Source organism: Pantherophis guttatus, chromosome 9 (assembly GCF_059756535.1).
Source record: "Pantherophis guttatus breed Tessera chromosome 9, ASM5975653v1, whole genome shotgun sequence".
NCBI classification, from domain to species: Eukaryota; Metazoa; Chordata; class Lepidosauria; order Squamata; family Colubridae; genus Pantherophis; species Pantherophis guttatus.
The window spans coordinates 2,501-28,751 of record NC_142071.1 but is presented as its reverse complement, the minus strand read 5'-3'; the positions used below and the strand labels follow the sequence as shown (position 1 = coordinate 28,751).

General features: G+C 45.2%; 1 protein-coding gene and 1 long non-coding RNA gene across 2 annotated transcripts; both read left to right on the top strand.

The window, feature by feature from the left end:
- The first annotated feature begins 152 nt into the window (after positions 1-152).
- LOC132709497 (uncharacterized) lies at positions 153-17,183 on the top strand. Its single transcript, XM_087875916.1, has 5 exons — positions 153-182; positions 386-411; positions 8,229-8,288; positions 15,458-15,535; positions 16,836-17,183. The coding sequence occupies exons 2-5, from the start codon at positions 402-404 to the stop codon at positions 17,156-17,158; spliced, it is 471 nt and encodes a 156-aa protein (XP_087732042.1). The 5' UTR covers positions 153-182; positions 386-401; the 3' UTR covers positions 17,159-17,183.
- Positions 17,184-19,057: 1,874 nt separating this feature from the next.
- On the top strand, positions 19,058-23,370 carry LOC148112445 (uncharacterized). The gene is made up of 3 exons (XR_015729410.1): positions 19,058-19,283; positions 21,656-22,590; positions 23,023-23,370. It is a non-coding gene; the product is annotated as an uncharacterized LOC148112445 (long non-coding RNA).
- Positions 23,371-26,251: the final 2,881 nt, after the last annotated feature.

Below are 26,251 nucleotides of genomic sequence, written 5' to 3'. Positions count from 1 at the left end.
CAAAGAGCTGCTGTCCAGGGTCCTGTTGCACAGTCTGGTAGCTGTGCAGAGAAGGCCCTTTGCTATGTGCCTGACCCTTTAGTTTCTGGCCAGAGGGGGAGATTCAGAAAGGACCTGCAGGGGGCTATGTAAGCAGCAGCACCACCACCACCACCCAAAACGCAAGGGAGGAGATGGGACAGGTAGGTGAAGTAGCTTTGCAGCAAGCCTTTGCAACAAGCAGATGAAGCACAGGCTAGTTCCGATATTTTGCGTCCTATTGAGTTTGGCACTATTTTTCTGAGCATTAGGGGCAATTTCAGTAGCTGTTTTGTATTTTTCTTTAGCCCCTTTTTGGGGCAAGAAGCAGTCGGAATAACACCTGTTTCCCCCACTTTCTTTCTAGAACTACAGCCTGGTCGATGGATGCAGGTGAGAATCCTGCTACAAAGATGTTACATCAGTCTGCCTTTTGGGAAAGAGAGATGGTCGAGTGTGTAGATGCCAAGATGACCATCCTATCCTTTGTGCCAGGGGTGAGAATGAGAGTTTGGAGTTTAGAGGTAAGGAGCGGGACTTTTCCCAGCGGGACCCTACATCAGCTGGTGTCCCCTGGGAGAGGCAGAACTCACAAGGCCATTGCAGTTCCCTAAGCTTTATTGGAAAGGTTGAGTGTTGTGTTCCAAGTTCTTACTCTGGTCCGCTCCCCTAGCAAGAGCGAAGTTCAAACCTGATTGGTCGCCCCATCTGACAGCCGAGTATAAAAGCAGCTGTCAGACGGGCAATCAGCAGTCCTGTCAATGAACTGTTGCACTGTTAGCGAATGGTTAGAATTAAATGGTTAGCTGTTTATTGTCTCTGTCTCACCTCGGTTCTTGTGGCCTGCCTTGTTCTCAAAACAGAACACTGGCAATGAAGGTGGAATCACAGGACTGAGGTGACAGAATGAGCGAGTCACTACGTAAAGAGCTCAGTCACTAAGGACAAAATGCCATTTCGAAAGCCATTTCATACAGATGCATTCATCTAATCTGTCACGTCTGACAGGAATGGCTACCCAAAATAATTTCGCGCCTTTCAACCAGGCAACAGAGACATGGGAGTCTTACATGGAGTGATTCAAATGCTTCCTAATAGTGAATGCCTACATGGAGCTTTCCAGTGATCGAAAGCGCGCCTATTTCCTCAGTTTCTGTGGAACAGAGATGTTTGAGACCACAAGGGCTCTCCTTGCCCCTCAATCAATCTACTCAGTATTCTGGAACACACTACTGGTCAAGTTAAAAAATCACTACGTACCGGCACATTCCAGGATCACCTGTCGCTATGCCTTTTACCACAGAAACCAAGAGAAAGGCGAATCCATAAACCATTATGTGGCAGCCCTAAGGAAAGCAGCTCTTTATTGCGAGTTTTTCAACCTTCAGGATTACCTGCTAAATTGATTAGTCTATGGAGTGAGGGACATCCTCCTTAAACGTCGATTGCTGGTCAGATCAGACCTCACCTTTCAAACCATGCTGGATGAAGCCCACATGGCCAAAATGTCCACCCAGTCAATGGCCAAGATTCATAGGACCCAAAGCCCACCTGCCTTAAGGAAAACTGTCACAATTAACTATGTGGAGTCAAACTATGTGGAGTCAGTTTTGACCCTGGAGTCAAAACTGAGGAGGAGGAGGTGGATCCACGGGTGGCATGTAATTTTAAAGACACCATTTGTTGGCACTGTGGACGAAAGGGTCATCTGGCCAGAATATGCAGAGCTGTCCAGCCACTGCTGGTTCAACCAGCAAGACCCCCCTACATCAGCTGCCCACCACAGAGGTCTCCTAGAACCAGGGAAGACTGCTATGCTATTTTTCAGGGCCATACCCAGGCAGACACGGTCATCCACCAAACCACTAACCGTCTCAAGAAAAAAATTCGCCTCACCATCTGGATCGAAGGAACACCCTGTCGCATGAAAGTGGACACGGGGTCTGCAACATCAATAGTTTCCTGGAGCACCTTGAAGCATCTAATGCCCAAGATCGCCAAGAGACGTCTGAAACCCTGTGGCCTAATCCTAAGAGACTATCAGGGAAACCACATTCTCATTTTAGGTAGCGGCCAGTTCAAGGTCTAGTTCAAAGAATTCAGCAGCACCATACCCTTAGTGGTGGTTGACGGGTCCTTGCCTAGTCTTCTAGACTCGATTGGTTTGAGTCCTTGGGCCTAACCATTAGCGGAATCAATTCAATCAAGAGCACAGACCTAGAAACACTGACTAAAGAATTTCCATCCGTCTTCAATGGCAAACTGGGCACCTACACAGGAATCCCTGTCTCTTTCAACCTGAATCCCCAGGTGACACCCATCCGCCTCAAGCCACGTTGTATTCCATTAGATTAAAGTCGTTAAAGACCAGTTCGTTCTCACAGGGAGGGACTACTCAGGGTACCGTCAGTCAAATTATGTCGACTGGCGACTCCCAGGGGGAGGGCCTTCTCTGTGAGGGCTCCAACCCTTTGGAATGAACTGCCCCTGGAGATACGGAATATCCCTGATCTCCGTGCTTTCCGCCGTGCCCTCAAGACCCTGATGTTCCAACAGGCGGGGCTAAAAATATGAACATGTGAATGAATTTTTAAATGTTATCTAATTCTGGGTTTTATTTAATTGACCAAACTAAGTAATAATTTTAATTAGCAATTTTATGGTGTTTGTGTGTCTATATTTTTCTTGACTGTACACCGCCTTGAGTCCTACAGGAGAAAGGCGGTATAGAAATATAATAAATAAATAAATAAAAATTAAAGTCAAAGGTGGATGGTAAGCTGGATAAGCTTATCGCTAAAGGAATCCTGGAACCTGTGGACCATGCCAGGTGGGAGACCCCAATTGTCACTCCCATCAAACCTGATGGCACAATTCGCATTTGTGCGGACTATTAAGTGCACACTGAATCATGCCTTACAAGCCAATGCCTATCCAGTGCCTGTAGTTCAGCACCTCCTGCATTCCTTGGGGAATGGCAGCATTTTTTCTAAACTGGATTTGGCACAGGATTACCAGCAACTGCCAGTAGATGATGCTACTGCTGAGGCCCAAATGATCATCACCCACAAAGGAGCCTTCAAATGCTGCTGTCTCCAATTTGGAGTCAGCGTGGCCCCGGGACTGTTCCAGAGCTTAATACAATGCCTGCTTCAAGGCATTCCGGGAGTTGTTCCCTATTTTGACAACATCCTTATCTCTGCAACCAGCCGGCCCAAACTTATGACCAGACTAAGAACCATGCTCCACTGGTTTCAGCAGGTTGGCCTCAAGGTGAAACAAGACAAGTGCAACATCGCAGTACCTCAGGTAGAAATCCTGGGGTTCCTCATAGACTCAGCCGGCTTACACCTGATCACCAAAAAGACCAAAGCCATCCAGGAGGCCCCGATGCCTGCCAGTAAGACTGAACTCCAAGCCTTTCTTGGACTTTTAAATTTCTACGCTATTTTTCTCCCACACAAGGCATTGGTAGCCAAACCTTTGCACCGGCTACTCAATCAGAAATCTCCTTGGTCCTGGGGAAGGAAAGAAGCCAGAGCCTTCAGAGCTGTCAAACAACTGCTAATTTCCAATGCCGTTCTTGCCCAATACAATGAGAACATTCCCTTGCTCTGGCTTGCGATGCCTCCTGATATGGGGTTGGTGCCATCCTTAGCCAACAGATGGACACTGAAGCGCCCACTGTGTTCTTCTCCAGGACATTGGCCACCGCAGAATGCAACTACAGCCAGATCAACAAGGAAGCTCTGGCTGTGGTGGCTGGTGTCAAGCGTTTTCACAACTATCTCTATGGCCGCTACTTTGAGCTCATCACCGATCACAAGCCACTCTTGGGGCCGCTAGCTGGAAACTGCCAAACGCCACAGGTGCATGACCCGATGGACTGTGTTTCTGGCAGCCTATGACTACGTGCCGACCCACCGCCCGGGAAAGCACCTATGTTGTGACCAAGGCCCAAGTAGTGATTACCAAACACAATTCAGTCCTGAACAAACTTATTTTATTAAAACAGCTGAAAATTAATTCATTCAACTGAGAAATCAAATTGAAATAGACTTGGAAAAATGGAAAAATCTACAACTATCGTTAATGGGAAGAATAGCGCTAATCAAAATGAATGTACTATCAAGAATTTTGTTCTTTTTTCAAACAATTCCAATAAAGCTGGAGAAAAAATATTTTGAAAGTTTGAATAAAATGATGTGGAAATATATATGGCAAGAAAAGAAAGCAAGAATTAATATTAAACTGCTTCAAGACGCTAGGACTAGAGGAGATTTTGGTCTACAAAATGATAAAGATCTGAAACAATATGGTTTTAATTTGTGGGAATCAGAGTTGGATCAGATAATGACTAGAAAGGACGAAAAAAGGATTAAAAGATTGTATAATTATCTACTGCAGATTAGATTAGAAGATGAAAAAGTAAAAGAGACAATGATAACATGGGCAAAAAACTTTGGTTATGTAATAGTATTAGAGAAATGGCAACAACTATAGGAAAGGAATTATAAATGGACTATAGCAACTGCACATAAAGAAAATTTATATAAAATGTTTTATAGATGGCATATGCCACCAGAAAGTCTAGCAAAAATGTTTAACGACAAATCAGCTAAATGCTGGAAATGTTTGCATTTGCCGGGATCATATCATATGTGGTGGTTATGTACGGAAGCAAAAAACTATTGGTCTACAATACAGATATGGTTAGAGGAAATGTTACATAAACCTATAGAATTAAAACCAGAGATTTTTCTATTGGGTATATAGCAAAGAAGAAGTATACTTAATTATACATATAATAACAGCAGCAAGAATTGTATTTGCACAAAATTGGAAGACAGAGAAAATCCCGTCAGAAGGTGAAGTAATAAAAAAAGATTTTAGACTGTGCAGAAATGAACAGATTGACACTAAGAATAAAAGATAAAGAGGAATCGGTGTATTTCAAGACATGGGAAAGATTCTACGTATGGATAGAAAAGAAATATGAATAAAAGTTGATAGATAAATGATATAAATAATAGAAAGTTAAATGAGAGATAAGATAAAAACCAAATAGAAACTCAGATGACACCAGAGTAAATGGAAAAGGGGGATTGGAGGGGGGGGGGAGAAAGAAAATTATAAATATAAATGTACAATTATGAAATGATGGATTGGGTAAAATAGGAAATTGAAAAGAAAGTATATATTATTAGAAAATTGGAGTTGCTAGGATACCAAATAAGGGAAATACTGCACAACAAAGGAGAAAGAAAGGAAAGAGGAGGAGAGGGAGAGAGAGGAATGGAAGAAAAGGGAAGGAGAGGAAGAAAGGATAGGGGACAAGAGCAGGAGAGAAGGCGAGAAAGGGGGAAAAGAGGGGAGGAGTGGGGGAGAGGAAGGGGAAGTAGGGGAGGAGAGGCGAGGAGGTGGAAGAAAGTAGAAGAGAAGAGGGAGGGGGGAGGGGAAATAAAGGAGGAGAAGGTTTATTGTGAAAAGAGGGAAAAGAGAGGATAGAAGAGCAACCCCAAATGTCTTATTTTTATGCTTTCATTAGGAATATATATATATATATATATATATATATATATAAAATCAATTATGGATAAGAGAATGTACATTTACAATATGTGTTTAAGAAATAAAAATAAAAAACTTTTTTAAAAAAGGAATATCTCCAGCGACTTAGAAAATGCATCGACCACAATTAGGAAGGTTTGGCCCTTTACTGGTCCTACAAAGTCAATATGCACCCTGGACCATGGTGCATTAGGGGTTTCCCATTCCCTTGCCGGGGTAGAGAGGGATGCCGGTCTGGATTCCTGACACGGTGAGCAGGTGGTGACCCATTCTGCTATTTCCCGGTCCATATTTGGCCAATAGACATAGCTCCGAGCCAGGGCTTTCATCCTGACTATTCCAGGATGTCCCACATGTAAAACTTCTAGCACAGCACATCTTAATCTGGGAGGTATGACAACCCTCTCCCCCCACAACAGACAACCCTTCAACAAAGATAATTCATCTTGGCGTACATAATATGGTTGCACAGTACCCTGAAATGGGCTACCCGGCCACCCTCGCCATACATAGATCATTATTTGCAGTAAGTCTTTATCTTTAGCTGAGTAGCTTGCAATTTCGGTTGCAGTAATTGCCCTGGTGTCAATGTCCTTGATAAGCAGAACCGGGCAAATGGGGGCAGGGTCTTTAACCAGAGTAGGCAGCGGGTAGTGGCTGAGAGCGTCCATGTGACCCAGGGATTTTCCGGGCTGGTGAATCAGCCGGTAGCTATAAGCCGCCAGAAAAATAGTCCACCTGGTCATTCTGGGGGACAAGATTGTCGGTGTGGGACGGTCTCCGGTCAATAAACCCAGAAGGGGTTTATGATCGGTGACAAGCATGAAGTCTCTCCTGTACAAGTAGTCATGGAACCTCCGGACCCCAGCGACTGCAGCCAGTGCTTCCCTGTCCAGCTGGCTGTAGTTTCGCTTGGCGGAGGACAGGGTCCTAGAGTAATAGGCAATGGGCCATTAGGCAGACGGTGGCTAAGGACAACCCCGACCCCAAATGGGGAGGTATCACACGTTAGCACCAATTGTAGTGTCTCGCTATAGTGGACTAACACACTGTCAGATGACAAAGGTGGCGCAGTGGTTAGAGTGCAGTATTGCAGCTACTTCAGCTGACTGCTAGTTCAGCAGATCAGAGGATCAAATCTCACCGGCTCAAGATTGACTCAGCCTTCCATCCTTCCGAGGTGGGTAAAATGAGGACCCAGATTGTTGGGGGCAATATGTTATTTAGTATACTGTCTTTGGTGTAAGCCGCCCAGAGTCCTCGGAGAGTGGGCGGCATAGAAATATGACTAATAAAATAAATAAATAAATAAAAGTCTTTTTACTGCTTCAAATGCAGCGGATTCAGTGCGACCGCAGATCCAGGAAACCTTTTTTCCTAGCAGCCAGTGCAAAGGTTCCTCCACAGTTGTCTTCTGTGTCAGAACATGCTATAAAAATTAAACAATCCCAGGAATGATTGCAATTCTTTTTTATTTTTGGGAGTGGGCGCATCCTTAATTGCTGGAACTTTGCTTTTAATGGGGTGTATCCTGGACCCGTTAATCAGGCAGCCCAGGAATTCCACCCTAGATACTGCTATTTGACATTTCTCGCGTTTGACTTTAAGTCTGGCTTCTCTAAATTTAGTGAGTACCACTCTCAAACGGTCGAATAGTGTTGCTTTGTTAGCAGCGGACACCAGGACATCATCAAAATAGGGCACTACCCCGGGAATACCCTGTAATACCCATTCCATTATACTTTGGAACAGTCCTTGTGCCACGCTCACACCAAATTGTAGCCGGCGACACTTGAACGCACCTCTGTGAGTAACAATCGTCTGTGCTTCAGCTGTGCTGTCATTGAGTGGCAACTGCTGGTAAGCCTCTGCCAGGTCGAGCTTAGCAAATGTGTTCCCTTTTCCTAATGAATGAAGCAGGTGCTAAACGATGGGTATGGGATAGTCGCTCTGTTGTAGGGCCTTATTGATGGTACATTTATAGTCTGCGCAGACCTGGACTGATCTGTCAGCCTTAATAGGCATGACGATAGGGGTTTCCCACTGGGAATGATCGACGGGTTCAAGGATTCCCTGGCCAATTAGTTTATCCAATTCTTTATCGATTTTGGGTTTGAGGGCAAGAGGGACCCTTTGCAATTTGAGCCTAATTGGGGCAATTTTTGGGTCTAGGCTGAATGAAATAGGCATTCCTTTATACTTGCCCAGCCTGTTGCTGAATAAGTCCTCAAACTCTCGGATGAGGTTGTCTGCGTCGTCATGGTGTTGATTCCGGTCACTCCCAATCCCAGGGCCTCAAACCAATCCAAGCTGAGCAGGCTTGGTAATGCACTGATGATGACGACCGTTAGTTTCAGGGGTCCAGAGAACTCCCGAAATCTGACCCAGAAGGTTCCGCTCCCCATGACAATAAAAAAGGTTTTAGTTCTTCCCATAACTAGGAAGATGAATCTACCCATCTGGAGCTCTCTAGCTCAGAGACTGAATCTGCGTGTTCCTGGGATAAAGATGTTGAATTTCTGTAGAGGTTTCCCCAAAAGGATTCGAATTTCCCGGCTGGGAGAGCGCCGCAGACACGGCGAGTAGATTAATGAGCGAAGCGAGCTGCATGAAAACAGGATTCTTTATTTTCGTTTCAGGAAGACAGATCCGGCAACTGCACGAACCGGCGTTCCTGGGTGAGCTGACATCGTTACAAGGTAAGTGTACATTTTTATACTTTTCTGTACAAAGGAAATTCTTTGTTTCTTTTGTGGGTTTCCTTTTTGTGTATGCATTCATGGATCGCCCTGTGTTTTCTTATTCTAGTTCTTCTCCACTTGAAACTGGGTGGTGTCTTGGTTATCTGGTTTTGTGTTCGTTTCTTTCTGTTCTTATTCTTTGCTCCCTGCCTTAAACTGATCATGTCGTTATCAGGTAAGCCCTTATCCCCGGCTTGACTCTTATCAGATTGCCTGGGCTATTGATTAAATCTTTTCCTTAGCTAATCCTCTGCCATTCCTTTTGTTTTGCTCTCCTAGTTTCTGCTGTTTTGATAGTTTCTTTCCTGGTATGTCCTGGGTCTTTTGTGTGTGTCATTTCCCTGGGTCCTCTTTTGTTCCTAAATGGCCCTGATGTTTGTGTTCTATTTTGGGAAGATCGTTTTCCTATGCCTGTGGCCTTTACCTTTCTGAATTGATCTTGTACTATGACGTCCTATTATGTCTTACTGGCCCTGGCATTGTCTTGGTGGCGTTTCCCTCTTACAAAGGAAACTTTCCTGCACAAAGTAGCCCTGAAAATAACCTTAGCGTTTGTTTCTTTTGCTGGTTTTGTTAGCTCTCTTTGGGACGTTTTAGGACTGTGGGGGAGGGGGGAGCAGAGAGCCAGCATGGAAGCAGTAGCAGAGGGTGGGGATGAGGCGGGAGGTTGCAACCGCCCAGTTTGGGGAAGGAGGCAAGTGGGTGATCAGCCTCCCCTCCTTGAGGTTGAAGCCCCTGTGAGTGTTTGAATGGAAGACCCAGAATTGCTTCATAGCGAGATGGGCAGAAATTTGATCAATCTGTAACTTCATTTCAGGTCTCTTGCTGATAAAACCCATCATCCACAATGTAATCCCAGATGAAAGGGTTGACCTGTTATTCGGTGCAGGGAGGGTGGGGTGGGTGAACACGGAAAGGCCAGAATTAAATCCTCTTGACAGTTGCGGTAATGTGCTGTAGCCACGTACCGCCTGCTTAAACTCATGGAAATACTATCATAATTGTTAAGAAATATGGGTTTTAAGAGAGCTTGCCTGATTTTTAGTGTTGCAAAAGACCTTGATAAAGGTAAGGTTCAGGTGAATTTGACCCAATATAGTTTGCTCAACAGAAGTTCTGGGGGAAAAAGATAAAAACAATTTCAGGCAGAATTATATTTTATTGTTCAGGAAAAAAATAAAACAGGGAGGGCAACGTGCTGACAACGACTCCTCCTCCGCTTTTGCCCAGGATCGTGGCAACCGAGAAATAAAGCTCCAAAGTGCAGAGCAGCACCAAAAGCACCGCTATTCTATGCTCCTCTGAAAAAGATCAGCCGCTTCCGTTGGCCTTTTTCGCATGGCCCCCGGCTTCCTCTTCAGACATCTCTGAAAGGGTTTCCTGGCATGACGGACTTCCTGTCCATTCATCGCGATCCTCCCCCAGTGCCTTTGAAAAGGACTTTCCTGCCATGGCCGACATCCGGTCCATCTTTCTTAGTCATCCCTCCAACTTCCTTGTGCAGCAACCTTCTCGGCACGGCGGACTTCCTGTCCGGTCGCCATCACGGCTGACTTCCTGTCCAACTTTTATAGTCATCCCCCTACTTCCTACTACCACGATAAAGTAATATCTCGATAGCTTCAATGCTATTGCTAAATGACAGAAAACAGTGCCCTCCTGTGGTCCAAGCAGATATAGCAGCCACAATAAGAAATAAACTTTTAACTGCGTTTCAAGATTATCCTGCATCTTTATTATTAACGTCTGATTAATAGGGCGACAGGAAGCCACTTTGCTGCAAGAGAGGAAAAGAAATCCTGCTTCCAAACCCTTAAACAGAGATGAGAAGACCTATGATGGCCTATTAATATTGTTTTTGTAATTATTTTATAATTTATAATTTAATAACTATTAAATTAAATAAATTTAATATTTATTTAATATTAAATTTTTAATATTAATATTAATATTTAATAAAGAGGTTTATTTCTTTTTGTGGCAGCAATACCTGCTTTGGCCACAGGATGGCAGAGTTTTCTGTCCCATAGCATTAACATTGAGGCCATCATAGTTAAGGGACAGAAAACTGTGTGCCACCCGGTGGTGAAAGCAGGAATTGGAACCACAAAAAGAAATAAACCTTTTAGATGGCATTTTAAGACTATTATTCTGTATCTATTGAAGCCTTTGAATTCGGTTGAAGGCTTTTGAAACATGATTCTTTCCTTTGTGCCTGTTCTGCAGCCGAGGAATAGAAAATTGTGCCATCCAGCGGTCCAAGTAGGAATAGCAGCCACAAAAGGCAATGCTGCCGAATTCTGTGCCAGGGCTTCTCTGAGCGACCTTCCTAGTATAGCCGACTCCTTTCTGCCCTTTGCCGGCGTCCCCTTCCAATTTCTTTTCGCAGCAGCCTTCCCAGCACGGCCGAGTTCCGGTCCGTTCTCCGGGGCCGTCCCACAGTGCCTTTGGAAGACGACCTTTCCATCACGGCTGACTTCCTGTCCATTCTTCTTAGTCATCCCCCCAACTTCCGTGCGCAGCGACCTTCTCGGCACGGTGAGATTTTAATGGAATTTTAAGTTTATTATTCTGCATTTTTATGATTAAACATCTTATTAATATTAATAGGGCAACAGGAGGCCCAGGGGCTACAACACAGAAATAAAAGAAGGAATCCTGTTTCAAAAGACTTAAACCGACTAAAAATGGCCTATGGTAGCTTCAATGCTATTGCTAAGGAATAGTGCCATCCTGTGGTCCAAGTAGGTATAGCAGCCGCAAAAAAAAAAAAAAACTTTTTAGTGGCATTTAAAAATTATTATCTGTATCTTTATTATTAAACGCCTTATTACGGCATTAATATTAATAGTGCAGCAGAAAGCCCAATGGCCGCACAACAGGCACAGAAGAAAGGGCTACGATGGCCTCAACGCTAACGCTAAGGGACAGAAAACAGTGCTCAAATCAAGTATACCAGTCACCAAAGGAAATAAACTTTTGTTGTTGTTGTTGTTAGTTGCAAAGTCATGTTCCACCCATCGCGACCCCACGGGCAACGTTCCTCCAGGCCTTCCTGTCCTCTACCACCCTTTAGAGTCCATTTAAGCTCACAACGACTGCTTCAGTGACTTCATCCCTCCACTTCATTCTCTGTCACTCCCTTCTTCTTTTACCCTAAGTCTTTCCCAGCATTAGGCTTTTCTCCAGTGAGTCCTTCTCATTAGGTGGCTAAAGTATTTGAGTTTCATCTTCAGGGCCTGGCCTTCTAAAGAGCAGTCAGAGTTGATCTCCTCTAGGACTGACCCGTTTGATCGCCTTGCAGTCCAAGGGACTCGCAGGAGTCTTTTCCAGCACCAGAGTTCAAAGGCCTCCATTCTTTGGCGCTCAGCCTTCCTTACGGTCCAACTTTCACAGCCATCCATTGCAACTGGGAAAACCATGTCAGGGTGGCAATTAATCCCATTCTGCTTTTGGGTAATTGCACCTTGATTAGAGAATGGATCGTGACTTTTCCTTGAAGTATACTTTAAGAAAATAAAACTGAGATATATTCTAATAAACACGTTTTATTATAAAGAAGTAAAAACATCTTACTAGCTAATTAGTTACATCTTGGCAAAGCTTTCCCGGCTACCTCTCTTGGCCGGAGAACAAAGAAAAGATAGAAGAAAGTGAAAGAATGTGGACATGTGCAGTTAGCTTAGAGATAAGAGCTCTGATCAGCTACGGTAAGTCTTAGAGTTCAAGCACAGCTGTCAAATACAAAAAAACGCAGTGACAATCCCCTTCTTTACCAGTTGAGCGGACATCAAGTACTTCATCAAATAAGGCACATCTTCTTACGCAGATACTCGTGTTGAGCTGCTGGAAGCGGTTTGTTGAGCATATCAGCAATTTGATCATGTGTAGATACATCCTGCAATTTAACAAAACCTTTTTTCACTAATTGTTTTATGTTTTGATAACGGATGTCAATGTGTCTGGACCTAGAACCTGTGAAATGTGATTCAGAAATATAAATCACTGATTCATTGTCTTCCATCACGGTGATCGGTCTGATCGGGTGTGTCCAGATATCTGTGACCAAAGCATCAAACCACGTTAGGGAATTACATGCATCTGAAACACAAGCATATTCAGCTTCAGTAGATGAACAAGAAACAAAATTCTGTTTACGCACTTGCCAATAAACAGGACATCCATTTAAGAACATCATATAACCTGAAGTACTTTTACGTGATTTCTTATCACTCGCCCATTCAGAATCTGCATAACAACATAATTCTGCATAATCAGTATGTGTCGGTTCTAACCATAATTTCATATGTTTAGTGTGTTTTAGGTATTTCAATAATTTCTTAACACATGTCCAATGAAACTGTTTTGCCTTACCTACGTGTCGAAACAAAAGATTTACACTAAGTGCAATGTCGGGTCTGGTCCAACTACTAATGTACCAGTGACCCAATAACTGAACGATAAAGCGTTTGATCCTCGAACTCAGGACTCGCTTCATGTGTCAAGTTGTGAAAATCTGTTTGCATGAGTGTCTTTGTTGTGTTAGCATCCTTCATGTTGCAATGATGCAAAACTTGTTCAATTTTATCTTCTTGTGAAAGACTAAACCCCTTCTGTGTTTTGTCAATCTGAATATTAATAAGCCATCACAGGCCTTCTTAACTCCGGTTAAGGCTTTTGAAGCGAGATTTCTTTTCCAGTTCCTGTGTTGCAGCAAACGGGCCTCCCGTTGCTTTAATAAATATTAATAAGACGTTAATAATAAAGGTACAGGATAATAACCTTAAAATCCCATTAAAAGGGTTTCTTTTTGCAGCCGCAGTACCTGATTTGGCCACACGAGGGCACAGTTTTCCGTCCCATGATTTCAAAGTGATCGCTAACGTGCAGAAAATTGTTCCATCCTGTGGTCAAAGCAGGTATCGCAGCCACAAAAAGAAATAAACCATTTCGATGACATTTTACGATTCTTCTATGCCAGTTCCGCAACCCTGGAGAAAACAGTGCCCCCCTGTGGTCCAAGAAGGAATAGCAGCCAGAAAAAAAAAAGAAAAAAAACCCTTTTTAATAGCATTTAAAGATTATTATTCTGTATCTTTATGATTAAAAGCCTTATTAATATTAATAGAGCAACGGGAGGCCGAGGAGCTACATAACAGGCACAAAAGAAAGAATCCTGCTTCAAAAGCCTTAACCTGAGGTCAAAAGGTCTACAACGGTCTCCACGCTAACGTTGACAAAAAGCAGCGCCATCCTGCGGTCCAAGCAGGGATCGCAGCAACCAAAAGAAAAACTTTTTAATGGAGTTTTAGGGTTGTTATGCTATTCCTTCTTGGACCACAGGAGGGCACTGTTTTCTCCAGGGTTGCGGAATCGGCACAGAAGAATCTTAAAATGCCATCGAAAAGGTTGATTTCTTTTTGCGGCCGCGATACCTGTTTTGGCCACACGAGGGCACAGTTTTCCGTCCCGTGACTTCAAAGTGATCGCTAACGTGCAGAAAATTGTGCCATCCTGTGGTCAAAGCAGGTATCGCAGCCACAAAAAGAAAGCTTTTCGATGACATTTTAAGATTGTTATCTGTACGTATTGAAGTTATTCTTTCGTGCCAGTTCCGCAACCCTGGAGAAAACAGTGCCATCCAGTGGTCCAAGAAGGAACAGCAGGTAGAAAAAGCACGGTTGCCGACTTTTTCTGTACCAGCGCTTCTCGGAGCGATCTTCCCAGCGTCAGCGCAACTTCCCGTCTGTCTCCTGTCCAACCCACATCGCCGTTGGAAAAAAACGACCTTTCAACTTTCATTTTTACTTTTTCAGGGCTGCTCTTTTACCCTTTACCTTTATTCCAACCTTTCTTCTCCCCTTCTCTTCCTTCCTCTCCTCCTACTTCCTTCGTTCTTCCTTTGTTCTTCCTCTCCTTCCATTTCCTATTTCCCCTTCCCTTTCCCCACTCCTCTACTCCTCTTTCCCCTCCCTTTTCTTCCTCTCCTTTCCCCTTTCTTCTTTCTCCTGTTCTCTCCTGTCCTCTGTTCTCCCTTCCCCTCTCTCCTGTAATTTCCCTTTCCAGTTCAATCTTTTAGGGTTTAGGTTTTAGGTTTTAGGGTTTAGGGTTTAGGGTTTCGGGTTTAGGGTTAGGGTTTTGTTTCGTCTCCTTTCCTGACTTCCGGTGGGACCGTAATCAGTTGGCCAGCATGTGCATGCCCGCTGGAGTTGAGCTAGGGCAACACTCGCGTGCCCACCAATATGGCTCCGCATGCCACAGGTTCACCATCACGGGACTAGAGCTTCCCATCTCCTCCCAAGGGAGGGGAAAGGAGGCACGGGGCAGGCAAGCCTGCAGGCTCTGGCACCCGTTCTCAGGACCTTTAGTTATCGCTTAGAGCTCTTCACAGGTAACCCCGGCCTGCATTTTATGGAAAGAAGCTGGGGAGGGGAGCTTTTGTGTAGGGCTGTTGACACCACTGGTTGATGCGAAAAATCAAAATCCAAGGGAAACCATTAGCATGTTGTTGTTGTTGTGTGTGTGCTTATCTACATATACCCAGCTAGTTTAGAGACATAATACCATACAACTTTTGGCAATAAAGTTTCAGCCAATAGAAACTTCTGGCTCAACGATTCCAACACTTTAGGAAGTCTTTGACTGAGGAGCATTCGGGCGAATGCTCAACGGATGGAGAATGGAGCCGGAAGCCCTGCCGTGTTGCAGTTTGAAGCACCCGTGGGTGTGTGCAGAGATTAATCCACTCCGTTGGGAGAAAGAGTGCCTGTTTGGTGGATAGGAGAGTCTCGGGGCCTCTTGGTAGAGGTAGGCCGGTCGTGTTGCTTTTTGGAAGCATTCTGACTCTTGTTAAGAACGACTGCAGTTTTTTGCAATCAAGTTGTCACACTTTAAAAAGAAATCATAAGTGCAAATTTTATATCCCGAATTGGAAACACGCATCTTATTATTAGTCACTTTAATAGGGAGATTATCAAGAAAAATATAATCAGTAAAAATACCATACACGTGTGAAATGTATGTTAGTCTATTTAAGACTAAGGATGAGAGCAGGGCCCGAGGGATAAAGCCAGGGAGGCGTTTCCACACGCCCCGATCAGCTCTCTCCTCCTTCTCTCCTCTCGCAGACCCCTACGACCAAGCAACGATTGCCAAGGAGGACGTGAAAGAAGAGGAGCCCGAGCCCTTTCAGAAGATCCGTCCAAGTACGATTGACCAAGTTTGCAACTTAAGTCATTCACTAGCTTTCAGCGTTTCAGAGCTGAGGTTTCAGGCCCAAGCCAGGGATGGAGCGTTTCTCGCAAAGGCAGGAAGCTCTCACTAGTCCGACAGAAAGAGCACATTCTTTGCCCGTGCGGGACCCGGACTCCATTCCTCTGGGCACGGCTGGTGACACGTCGGAAAATCTTCCTCGGATGTATCTTTCACCGGGGTTTGTTTAAGGAGCACCGATAGCAACCGCTAGGTTTTCCAAGGCGTAGCAGGCAGAATAACTCCCAGGATGCCCGAAAGCCGCTCGGTATCAGGTCTGCTCGTCGGTCCATCTGTCCCACGACTATCGGCACGGACCGGCTGCAGGGCTCTGAACATCGGTTCAAGCAGAGGGGTTTTTCCCAGCCCTTCCCTGGAAACGCAGGGGTGGAGCTGGACTTTTTGCACGCAAAGCAACAGCTCGAACTCGGACTATGGCCATCCGCCAGGAGACAAGCAACCTGCTTGCAAATAGCACTCCTAAGTAAACCAAAAAATTAATCTTCCACGTTTGACACAGAGAAGAAACAAACACGGTTGAGTCGGGGAATTATAAAATTATTCTTGCTTAACGTTACATACTTTTATAAGCATCTGGTTAAAACAATCCAATTTGGCCAAAGTATTTAGATGTAAATACTTTATTGCAAAGAGAAGGAATTAAGCGCACGTTATTTATAATTGATAATTTATAATTATATTCAGACCTAGGAAAAACATTCCACTTGCATTTCTCATGACTTAATTTTAGAATTCACCAAGAGCTCTTCATTAAAGGGGAAGATATCGTCTAAGTATTGTCCTCTGGGATAAAAAAAAGTACGTTACCATGTTTTCTTCGGGAATAGGGTGAAATTGAGGGTGGGGAGCGATATTAAAAGTAGAAATCGATCACGATCTGAGATGATAACTACCCCTCGTAAGCGCTGATGAGAGCGCGACTTGGCCTTTGCTGTCTGCGACGGTTTATACAGCCCACTCCCAAACGCTACTTCTGCAAAAGGAAGTCTAGCCTCTGTAGCAGCCGTGTCTTTTCAGCCTCTCTCCAGGAAAGAGAGCTGGGGCAAAACAGAGGAAACAGTTACCATGAAGGTAGGCACCCAGGGCCCCCTCAGTCAAGAAAACTTGGAACTCATCTCACGAGGTCACGTGGGAAACGTCTAGCCTGCTATGCTCTGAATTGAGATCCACGTTTGGGTCAAGGGTTTTTGGGAAAACCTTTTCTCCGTCTGAAAATTGTTTCTTACTTTGTAGAAACAGGCAACTATACCTGTGAATTCTGTGGCAAGCAGTACAAGTACTCCACGCCATCCCAGGAACACGTGGCCCTTTACGCACCAATCTGTGAGTATCCAGCTGTGACACAGCAACCGGGGAGACCCCGGGATCCAGGATCTTTCAAGGCAGAGGCCAATCGCACCTCTAAAGCGATCACGAGGGACAGAGCAGTACCGGCATATCTCCCTGATAGCTGTCCTTTGGGGATATACTTTGAGAGAAGGAGTTGTTCCTATTTCAGGGCAAATAGTCAGGCCAGATTGCCTATCATTGTTAATACTATATTAAACCGTAAATAAAATTATACCTGTATTTTGCAGTTTACACATTTTTGTCCATGTAGATTTTTCAGCTGGACCCATCACCTGCTTACGGCTTATATAAGATACCGTAGCTGTTTCTTCTCAGTAAATTGAAATATTCAAAAGCGCGGGAACCCCATTCGCTTACCGGTTGCAGCCATCCACTTCCAAGGACCGGCCCCTCGGTCCCATCCTCCTCCCTGCCCCCGTCCCTAGTCAGAGGGACCGCCTCTGTCCTCCACCACCTCTTCCGTTAGGCCACCCGGGCTCCTTTGCCCTCCGAATCTCCAGCGGCAGTCTTGACACTCTTACTCAGTTAAAGCCCGCTCGGATTTTGCTTTCCATTGGACCGGTTGAAAGCCCAAGAAGTAGGACAGGAAAGCCTCCTTCAGCTCAAGCATCTAGCCCTCATCGCCCCAGGCAGCACGTAGCCTCATGACAAACAGTCCCCTCCATCGTCCCCCCTTTCAGTCCATTGAGGTCGGTGGCCATCACCTCGTCCCCACGGAAGCAGATTCTGTACGTTAACGCTAATTTCTTGAGGAAAGACTTTCTTTGGCCTGTCCTGATCCGTTAGGACTGCTGTTTTGAGGGGGAGAACGGCATCCTCCCCTTCACGTCTGCACCTCAGCACGTGGCTCTTTTTCTAAGACGAACAGCCCCAGTCTTGTAATCTGGGGGTTTTGCGGGCAAGTGCTGTTGCAGAGGCTTCGTAGGGAAATCGGTAGTGTCAAATTCAACGCATCCTTCTGTCTTCTTACGCTGCGGAGAAGATTGCCTGTAGCCTGCCACAGTCTCCCTGATAAGACAGTCGTCTTATCAGGGAGACGAACGGCATATACTGTAATTTTTGGAGTATAAGATGCTCTGGACTATAAGATGCACCTCCCTTTTTTGGTGAGGAAAACAAGAAAAAGAAATCTGCCTCTTCCTGTCAGCAATTTTGCCTCGTTACAGCAAAATAGGCTGCTTTACTTTCATTTTTATTTTCAACATAGCTTGAGTAGCACAAAAAAAAAATTGTTCCCAGCCATTTACCTCTTTGCAGCAAGCAGGAGAGGCGAGGCAAAACAGCTGAGAGTCGGGCTGCGGATCCAATCAAGTTGTGCTAATTAGGCTGTGCTGAAGCTGAAATGGGCTGTTTCTTCTTGTTGCTTGCTGCAAGGAGGTAAATTGCTGGGAGGCAGAGGTCAAAGGTCAAAGGTTAAAGGTCAGGGGCTGTCAAAGGTCGGGGTCAAAGGTCGGGGTTAGGGTTTAGGGTTTAGGGTTAGGGTTCTCCACACAGCCTACCACCACGATAAAGTAATATCTCGATACCTTCAAAGCTATTGCTAAGGGACAGACAACAGTGCCCTCCTGTGGTTCAAGGAGGAATAGCAGCCACACAAAAAAAGAAAAAAACCCTTTTTAATAGCATTTAAAGATTATTATTCTGTATAACAGGCAAAAAGAAAGAATCCTGCTTCAAAAGCCTTAACCTGAGGTCAAAAGGTCTACAACGGTCTCCACGCTAACGTTGACAAAAAACAGCGCCATCGTGCGGTCCAAGCAGGGAAACTTTTTAAATGGAGTTTTAGGGTTGTTATTCTTTATTATTAAAACTTTATTAATATCAATAGGCCATCACAGGCCTCCTTAACTCCGGTTAAGGCTTTTGAAGCGAGATTTCTTTTCCAGTTCCTGTGTTGCAGCAAACGGGCCTCCCGTCGCTTTAATAAATATTAATAAGACGTTAAAAATAAAGGTACAGGATAATAATCTTAAAATCCCATTAAAAGGGTTTCTTTTTGCAGCCGCGATACCCGTTTTGGCCACACGAGGGCACAGTTTTCCGTCCCATGAGTTCAAAGTTATGACTAAGGTGCAGAAAATTGTGCCCTCCTGTGGTCAAAGCAGGTATCGCAGCCGCAAAAAGAAAGAAACCTTTTCGATGGCATTTTAAGATTCTTCTGTGGCAGCTCCGCAACCCTGGAGAAAACAGTGCCCTCCTGTGGTCCAAGAAGGAATAGCAGGCAGAAAAAGCACGGTCGCCGATTTTTTCCGTACCAGCGCTTCTCGGAGCGACCTTCCCAGCGTCAGCGCAACTTTCCGTCCGTCTCCTGTGCAACCCCCATCGCCGTTGGTAAAAAACGACCTTTCAACTTTCATTTTTCATTTTTACTTTTTAAGGGCTGCTGTGGGTAAACCTTTACCTTTACTCCAACCTTTCTTCTCCCCTTCTGTTCCTTCCTCTCTCTCCTCCTACTTCCTTCGTTCTTCCTAAGGGTCCAAGCAGGGATCGCAGCAACCAAAAGAAAGAAACTTTTTAAATGGAGTTTTAGCGTTGTTATTCTTTAATATTAAAACTTTATTAATATCAATGGGCCATCACAGGCCTCCTTAACTCCGGTTAAGGCTTTTGAAGCGAGATTTCTTTTCCAGTTCCTGTGTTGCAGCAAACGGGCCTCCCGTCGCTTTAATAAATATTAATAAGACGTTAAAAATAAAGGTACAGGATAATAATCTTAAAATCCCATTAAAAGGGTTTCTTTTTGCAGCCGCGATACCCGTTTTGGCCACACGAGGGCACAGTTTTCCGTCCCATGAGTTCAAAGTTACGGCTAACGTGCAGAAAATTGTGCCATCCTGTGGTCAAAATAGGTATCGCAGCCACAAAAAGAAAGAAAATTTTTAAATGGAGTTTTAGGGTTGTTATGCTATTCCTTCTTGGACCACAGGAGGGCACTGTTTTGTCCAGGGTTGCGGAGCCGGCACAGAAGAATCTTAAAATGCCATCGAAAAGGTTTCTTTCTTTTTGCGGCCGCGATACCTGTTTTGGCCACACGAGGGCACAGTTTTCCGTCCCGTGACCTCAAAGTTATCGCTAAGGTGCAGAAAATTGTGCCATCCTGTGGTCAAAGCAGGTATCGCAGCCACAAAAAGAAAGAAGCCTTTTCGATGACATTTTAAGATTGTTATCTGTACGTTATTCTTCCGTGCCAGTTCCGCAACCCTGGAGAAAACAGTGCCATCCAGTGGTCCAAGAAGGAACAGCAGGTAGAAAAAGCACGGTTGCCGACTTTTTCTGTACCAGCGCTTCTCGGAGCGATCTTCCCAGAGTCAGCGCAACTTCCCGTCCGTCTCCTGTCCAACCCCCATCGCCGTTGGAAAAAAACGACCTTTCAACTTTCATTTTTATTTTCAGGGCTGCTCTTTTACCCTTTACCTTTATTCCAACCTTTCTTCTCCCCTTCTCTTCCTTCCTCTCCTCCTACTTCCTTCGTTCTTCCTTTGTTCTTCCTCTCCTTTTCTTTCCTACTTCCCCTTCCCTTCCCCCACTCCTCTACTCCTCTTTCCCCTCCCTTTTCTTCCTCTCCTTTCCCCTTTCTTCTTTCTCCTGTTCTCTCCTGTCCTCTGTTCTCCCTTCCCCTCTCTCCTGTAATTTCCCTTTCCAGTTCAATCTTTTAGGGTTTAGGTTTTAGGTTTTAGGGTTTGGGTTTCGGGTTTCGGGTTTAGGGTTAGGGTTTTGTTTCGTCTCCTTTCCTGACTTCCGGTGGGACCGTAATCAGTTGGCCAGCATGTGCATGCACGCTGGAGTTGAGCTAGGGCAACACTCGCGTGCCCACCAATATGGCTCCGCATGCCACAGGTTCACCATCACGGGACTAGAGCTTCCCATCTCCTCCCAAGGGAGGGGAAAGGAGGCACGGGGCAGGCAAGACTGCAGGCTCCGGCACCCGTTCTCAGGACCTTTAGTTATCGCTTAGAGCTTTTCGCAGGTAATCCCGGCCTGCATTTTATGGAAAGAAGCTGGGGAGGGGAGCTTTTGTGCAGGGCTGTTGACACCACTGGTTGATGCGAAAAATCAAAATCCAAGGGAAACCATTAGCATGTTGTTGTTGTTGTATGTGAGCTTATCTACATATACCCAGCTAGTTTAGAGACATAATCCCATATAACTTTTGACAATAAAGTTTCAGCCAATAGAAACTTCTGGCTCAACGATTCCAACACTTTAGGAAGTCTTTGACCGAGGAGCATTCGGGCGAATGCTCAAAGGATGGAGAATGGAGCCGGAAGCCCTGCCGTGTTGCAGTTTGAAGCACCCGTGGGTGTGTGCAGAGATTAATCCACTCCGTTGGGAGAAAGAGTGCCTGTTTGGTGGATAGGAGAGTCTCGGGGCCTCTTGGTAGAGGTAGGCCGGTCGTGTTGCTTTTTGGAAGCATTCTGACTCTTGTTAAGAACGACTGCAGTTTTTTGCAATCAAGTTGCCACACTTTAAAAAGAAATCATAAGTGCAAATTTTATATCCCGAATTGGAAACACGCATCTTATTATTAGTCACTTTAATAGGGAGATTATCAAGAAAAATATAATCAGTAAAAATACCATACACGTGTGAAATGTATGTTAGTCTATTTAAGACTAAGGATGAGAGCAGGTCCCGAGGGATAAAGCCAGGGAGGCGTTTCCACACGCCCCGATCAGCTCTCTCCTCCTTCTCTCCTCTCGCAGACCCCTACGACCAAGCAACGATTGCCAAGGAGGAGGTGAAAGAAGAGGAGCCCGAGCCCTTTCAGAAGATCGGTCCAAGTACGATTGACCAAGTTTGCAACTTAAGTCATTCACTAGCTTTCAGCGTTTCAGAGCTGAGGTTTGAGGCCCAAGCCAGGGATGGAGCGTTTCTGGCAAAGGCAGGAAGCTCTCACTAGTCCAACAGAAAGAGCACATTCTTTGCCCGTGCGGGACCCGGACTCCATTCCTGTGGGCACGGCTGGTGACACGTCGGAAAATCTTCCTCGGATGTATCTTTCACCGGAGTTTGTTTAAGGAGCACCGATAGCAACCGCTAGGTTTTCCAAGGCGTAGCAGGCAGAATAACTCCCAGGATGCCCGAAAGCCGCTCGGTATCAGGTCTGCTCGTCGGTCCATCTGTCCCACGACTATCGGCACGGACCGGCTGCAGGGCTCTGAACATCCGTTCAAGCAGAGGGGTTTTTCCCAGCCCTTCCCTGGAAACGCAGGGGTGAACCTGGACCTTTTGCACGCAAAGCAACAGCTCGAACTCGGACTGCGGCCATCCGTCAGGAGACAAGCAACCTGCTTGCAAATAGCACTCCTAAGTAAACCAAAAAATTAATCTTCCACGTTTGACATAGAGAAGAAACAAACACGGTTGAGTCGGGGAATTATAAAATTATTCTCGCTTAACGTTACATACTTTTATAAGCATCTGGTTAAAACAATCCAATTTGGCCAAAGTATTTAGATGTAAATACTTTATTGCAAAGAGAAGGAATTAAGCGCACGTTATTTATTTTAATAATTATATTCAGACCTAGGAAAAACATTCCACTTGCATTTCTCATGACTTAATTTTAGAATTCACCAATAGCTCTTCATTAAAGGGGAAGATATCGTCTAAGTATTGTCCTCTGGGATAAAAAAAAGTACGTTACCATGTTTTCTTCGGGAATAGGGTGAAATTGAGGGTGGGGAGCGATATTAAAACTAGAAATCGATCACGATCTGAGATGATACCCCTCGTAAGCGCTGATGAGAGCGCGACTTGGCCTTTGCTGTCTGCGACGGTTTATACAGCCCACTCCCAAACGCTACTTCTGCAAAAGGAAGTCTAGCCTCTGTAGCAGCCGTGTCTTTTCAGCCTCTCTCCAGGAAAGAGAGCTGGGGCAAAACAGAGGAAACAGTTAACACGAAGGTGGGCGCCCAGGGCCCCCTCGGTCAAGAAAACTTGGAACTCATCTCACGAGGTCACGTGGGAAACGTCTAGCCTGCTACGCTCTGAATTGAGATCCACGTTTGGGTCAAGGGTTTTTGGGAAAACCTTTTCTCCGTCTGAAAATTGTTTTCTTACTTTGTAGAAACAGGCAACTATACCTGTAAATTCTGTGGCAAGCAGTACAAGTACTCCACGCCATCCCAGGAACACGTGGCCCTTCACGCACCAATCCGTGAGTATCCAGCTGTGACACAGCAACCGGGGAGACCCCGGGATCCAGGATCTTTCAAGGCAGAGGCCAATCGCACCTCTAAAGCGATCACGAGGGACAGAGCAGTACCGGCATATCTCCCTGATAGCTGTCCTTTGGGGATATACTTTGAGAGAAGGAGTTGTTCCTATTTCAGTGCAAATAGTCAGGCCAGATTGCCTATAATTGTTAATACTATATTAAACCGTAAATAAAATTAATACCTGTATTTTGCAGTTTACACATTTTTGTCCATGTAGATTTTTCAGCTGGACCCATCACCTGCTTACGGCTTATATAAGATACCGTAGCTGTTTCTTCTCAGTAAATTGAAATATTCAAAAGCGCGGGAACCCCATTCTCTTACCGGTTGCAGCCATCCACTTCCAAGGACCGGCCCCTCGGTCCCATTCTCCTCCCTGCACCCGTCCCTAGTCAGAGGGACCGCCTCTGTCCTCCACCACCTCTTCCGCTAGACCACTCTGGCTCCTTTGCCCTCCGAATCTCCAGCGGCAGTCTTGACACTCTTATCAGTTAAAGCCCGCTCGGATTTTGCTTTCCATCGGACCGGTTGAAAGCCCAAGTAGTAGGACAGGAAAGCCTCCTTCAGCTCAAGCATCTAGCCCTCATCGCCCCAGGCAGCACGTAGCCTCATGACAAACAGTCCCCTCCATCGTCCCCCCTTTCAGTCCATTGAGGTCGGTGGCCATCACCTCGTCCCCACGGAAGCAGATTCTGTACATTAACGCTAATTTCTTGAGGAAAGACTTTCTTTGGCCTGTCCTGATCCGTTAGGACTGCTGTTTTGAGGGGGAGAACGGCATCCTCCCCTTCACGTCTGCACCTCAGCACGTGGCTCTTTTTCTAAGACGAACAGCCCCAGTCTTGTAATCTGGGGGTTTTGCGGGCAAGTGCTATTGCAGAGGCTTCGTAGGGAAATCGGTGGTGTCAAATTCAACGCATCCTTCTGTCTTCTTACGCTGCGGAGAAGATTGCCTGTAGCCTGCCACAGTCTCCCTGATAAGACAGTCGTCTTATCAGGGAGACGAACGGCATATACTGTAATTTTTGGAGTATAAGATGCTCTGGACTATAAGATGCACCTCCCTTTTTTGGTGAGGAAAACAAGAAAAAGAAATCTGCCTCTTCCTGTCAGCAATTTTGCCTCGTTACAGCAAAATAGGCTGCTTTACTTTCATTTTTATTTTCAACATAGCTTGAGTAGCACAAAAAAAAAAATTGTTCCCAGCCATTTACCTCTTTGCAGCAAGCAGCAGAGGCGAGGCAAAACAGCTGAGAGTCGGGCTGCGGATCCAATCAAGTTGTGCTAATTAGGCTGTGCTGAAGCTGAAATGGGCTGTTTCTTCTTGTTGCTTGCTGCAAGGAGGTAAATTGCTGGGAGGCAGAGGTCAAAGGTCAAAGGTTAAAGGTCAGGGGGTGTCAAAGGTCAGGGTCAAAGGTCGGGGTTAGGGGTTAGGGGTTAGGGTTAGGGTTAGGGTTCTCCACACAGCCTACCACCACGATAAAGTATTATCTCGATACCTTCAAAGCTATCGCTAAGGGACAGAAAACAGTGCCCTCCTGTGGCCCAAGCAGATATAGCAGCCAGAAAAAAAAAACCTTTTTAATAGCATTTAAAGATTATTATTCTGTCTCTTTATTATTAAAAGCTTTATTAATATTAATAGAGCAACTGGAGGCCCAGGAGCTACATAACGGGGAAAAAGAAAGAATCTTGCTTCAAAAGCCTTAAACTGAGGTCAAAAGGTCTACAACGGCCTCCACGCTAACGTTGACAGAAAACAGAGCCCTCGTGCGGTCCGAGCAGGGATCGCAGCAACCAAAAGCAAGAACCTTTTTAAATGGAGTTTTAGGGTTGTTATTCTTTATTATTAAAACTTTAATAATATCAATAGGCCATCACAGGCCTCCTTAACTCCGGTTAAGGCTTTTGAAGCGAGATTTCTTTTCCAGTTCCTGTGTTGCAGCAAACGGGCCTCCCGTCGCTTTAATAAATATTAATAAGACGTTAAAAATAAAGGTACAGGATAATAATCTTAAAATCCCATTAAAAGGGTTTCTTTTTGCAGCCGCGATACCCGTTTTGGCCACACGAGGGCACAGTTTTCCGTCCCATGAGTTCAAAGTTATGACTAAGGTGCAGAAAATTGTGCCCTCCTGTGGTCAAAGCAGGTATCGCAGCCGCAAAAAGAAAGAAACCTTTTCGATGGCATTTTAAGATTCTTCTGTGGCAGCTCCGCAACCCTGGAGAAAACAGTGCCCTCCTGTGGTCCAAGAAGGAATAGCAGGCAGAAAAAGCACGGTCGCCGATTTTTTCCGTACCGGCGCTTCTCGGAGCGACCTTCCCAGCGTCAGCGCAACTTTCCGTCCATCTCCTGTGCAACCCCCATCGCCGTTGGTAAAAAACGACCTTTCAACTTTCATTTTTCATTTTTACTTTTTAAGGGCTGCTCTGGGTAAACCTTTACCTTTACTCCAACCTTTCTTTTCCCCTTCTCTTCCTTCCTCTCCTCCTACTTTCTTCGTTCTTCCTAAGGGTCCAAGCAGGGATCGCAGCAACCAAAAGCAAGAACCTTTTTAAATGGAGTTTTAGGGTTGTTATTCTTTAATATAAAAACTTTATTAATATCAATAGGCCATCACAGGCCTCCTTAACTCCGGTTAAGGCTTTTGAAGCGAGATTTCTTTTCCAGTTCCTGTGTTGCAGCAAAGGGGCCTCCCGTCGCTTTAATAAATATTAATAAGACGTTAAAAATAAAGATACAGGATAATAACCTTAAAATCCCATTAAAAGGGTTTCTTTTTGCGGCCGCGATACCCGTTTTGGCCACACGAGGGCACAGTTTTCCGTCCCATGAGTTCAAAGTTATGACTAAGGTGCAGAAAATTGTGCCCTCCCGTGGTCAAAATAGGTATCGCAGCCACAAAAAGAAAGGAACTTTTTAAAAGGAGTTTTAGGGTTGTTATGCTATTCCTTCTTGGACCACAGGAGGGCACTGTTTTGTCCAGGGTTGCGGAGCCGGCACCGAAGAATCTTAAAACGCCATCGAAAAGGTTTATTTGTTTTTGCGGCCGCGATACCTGTTTTGGCCACACGAGG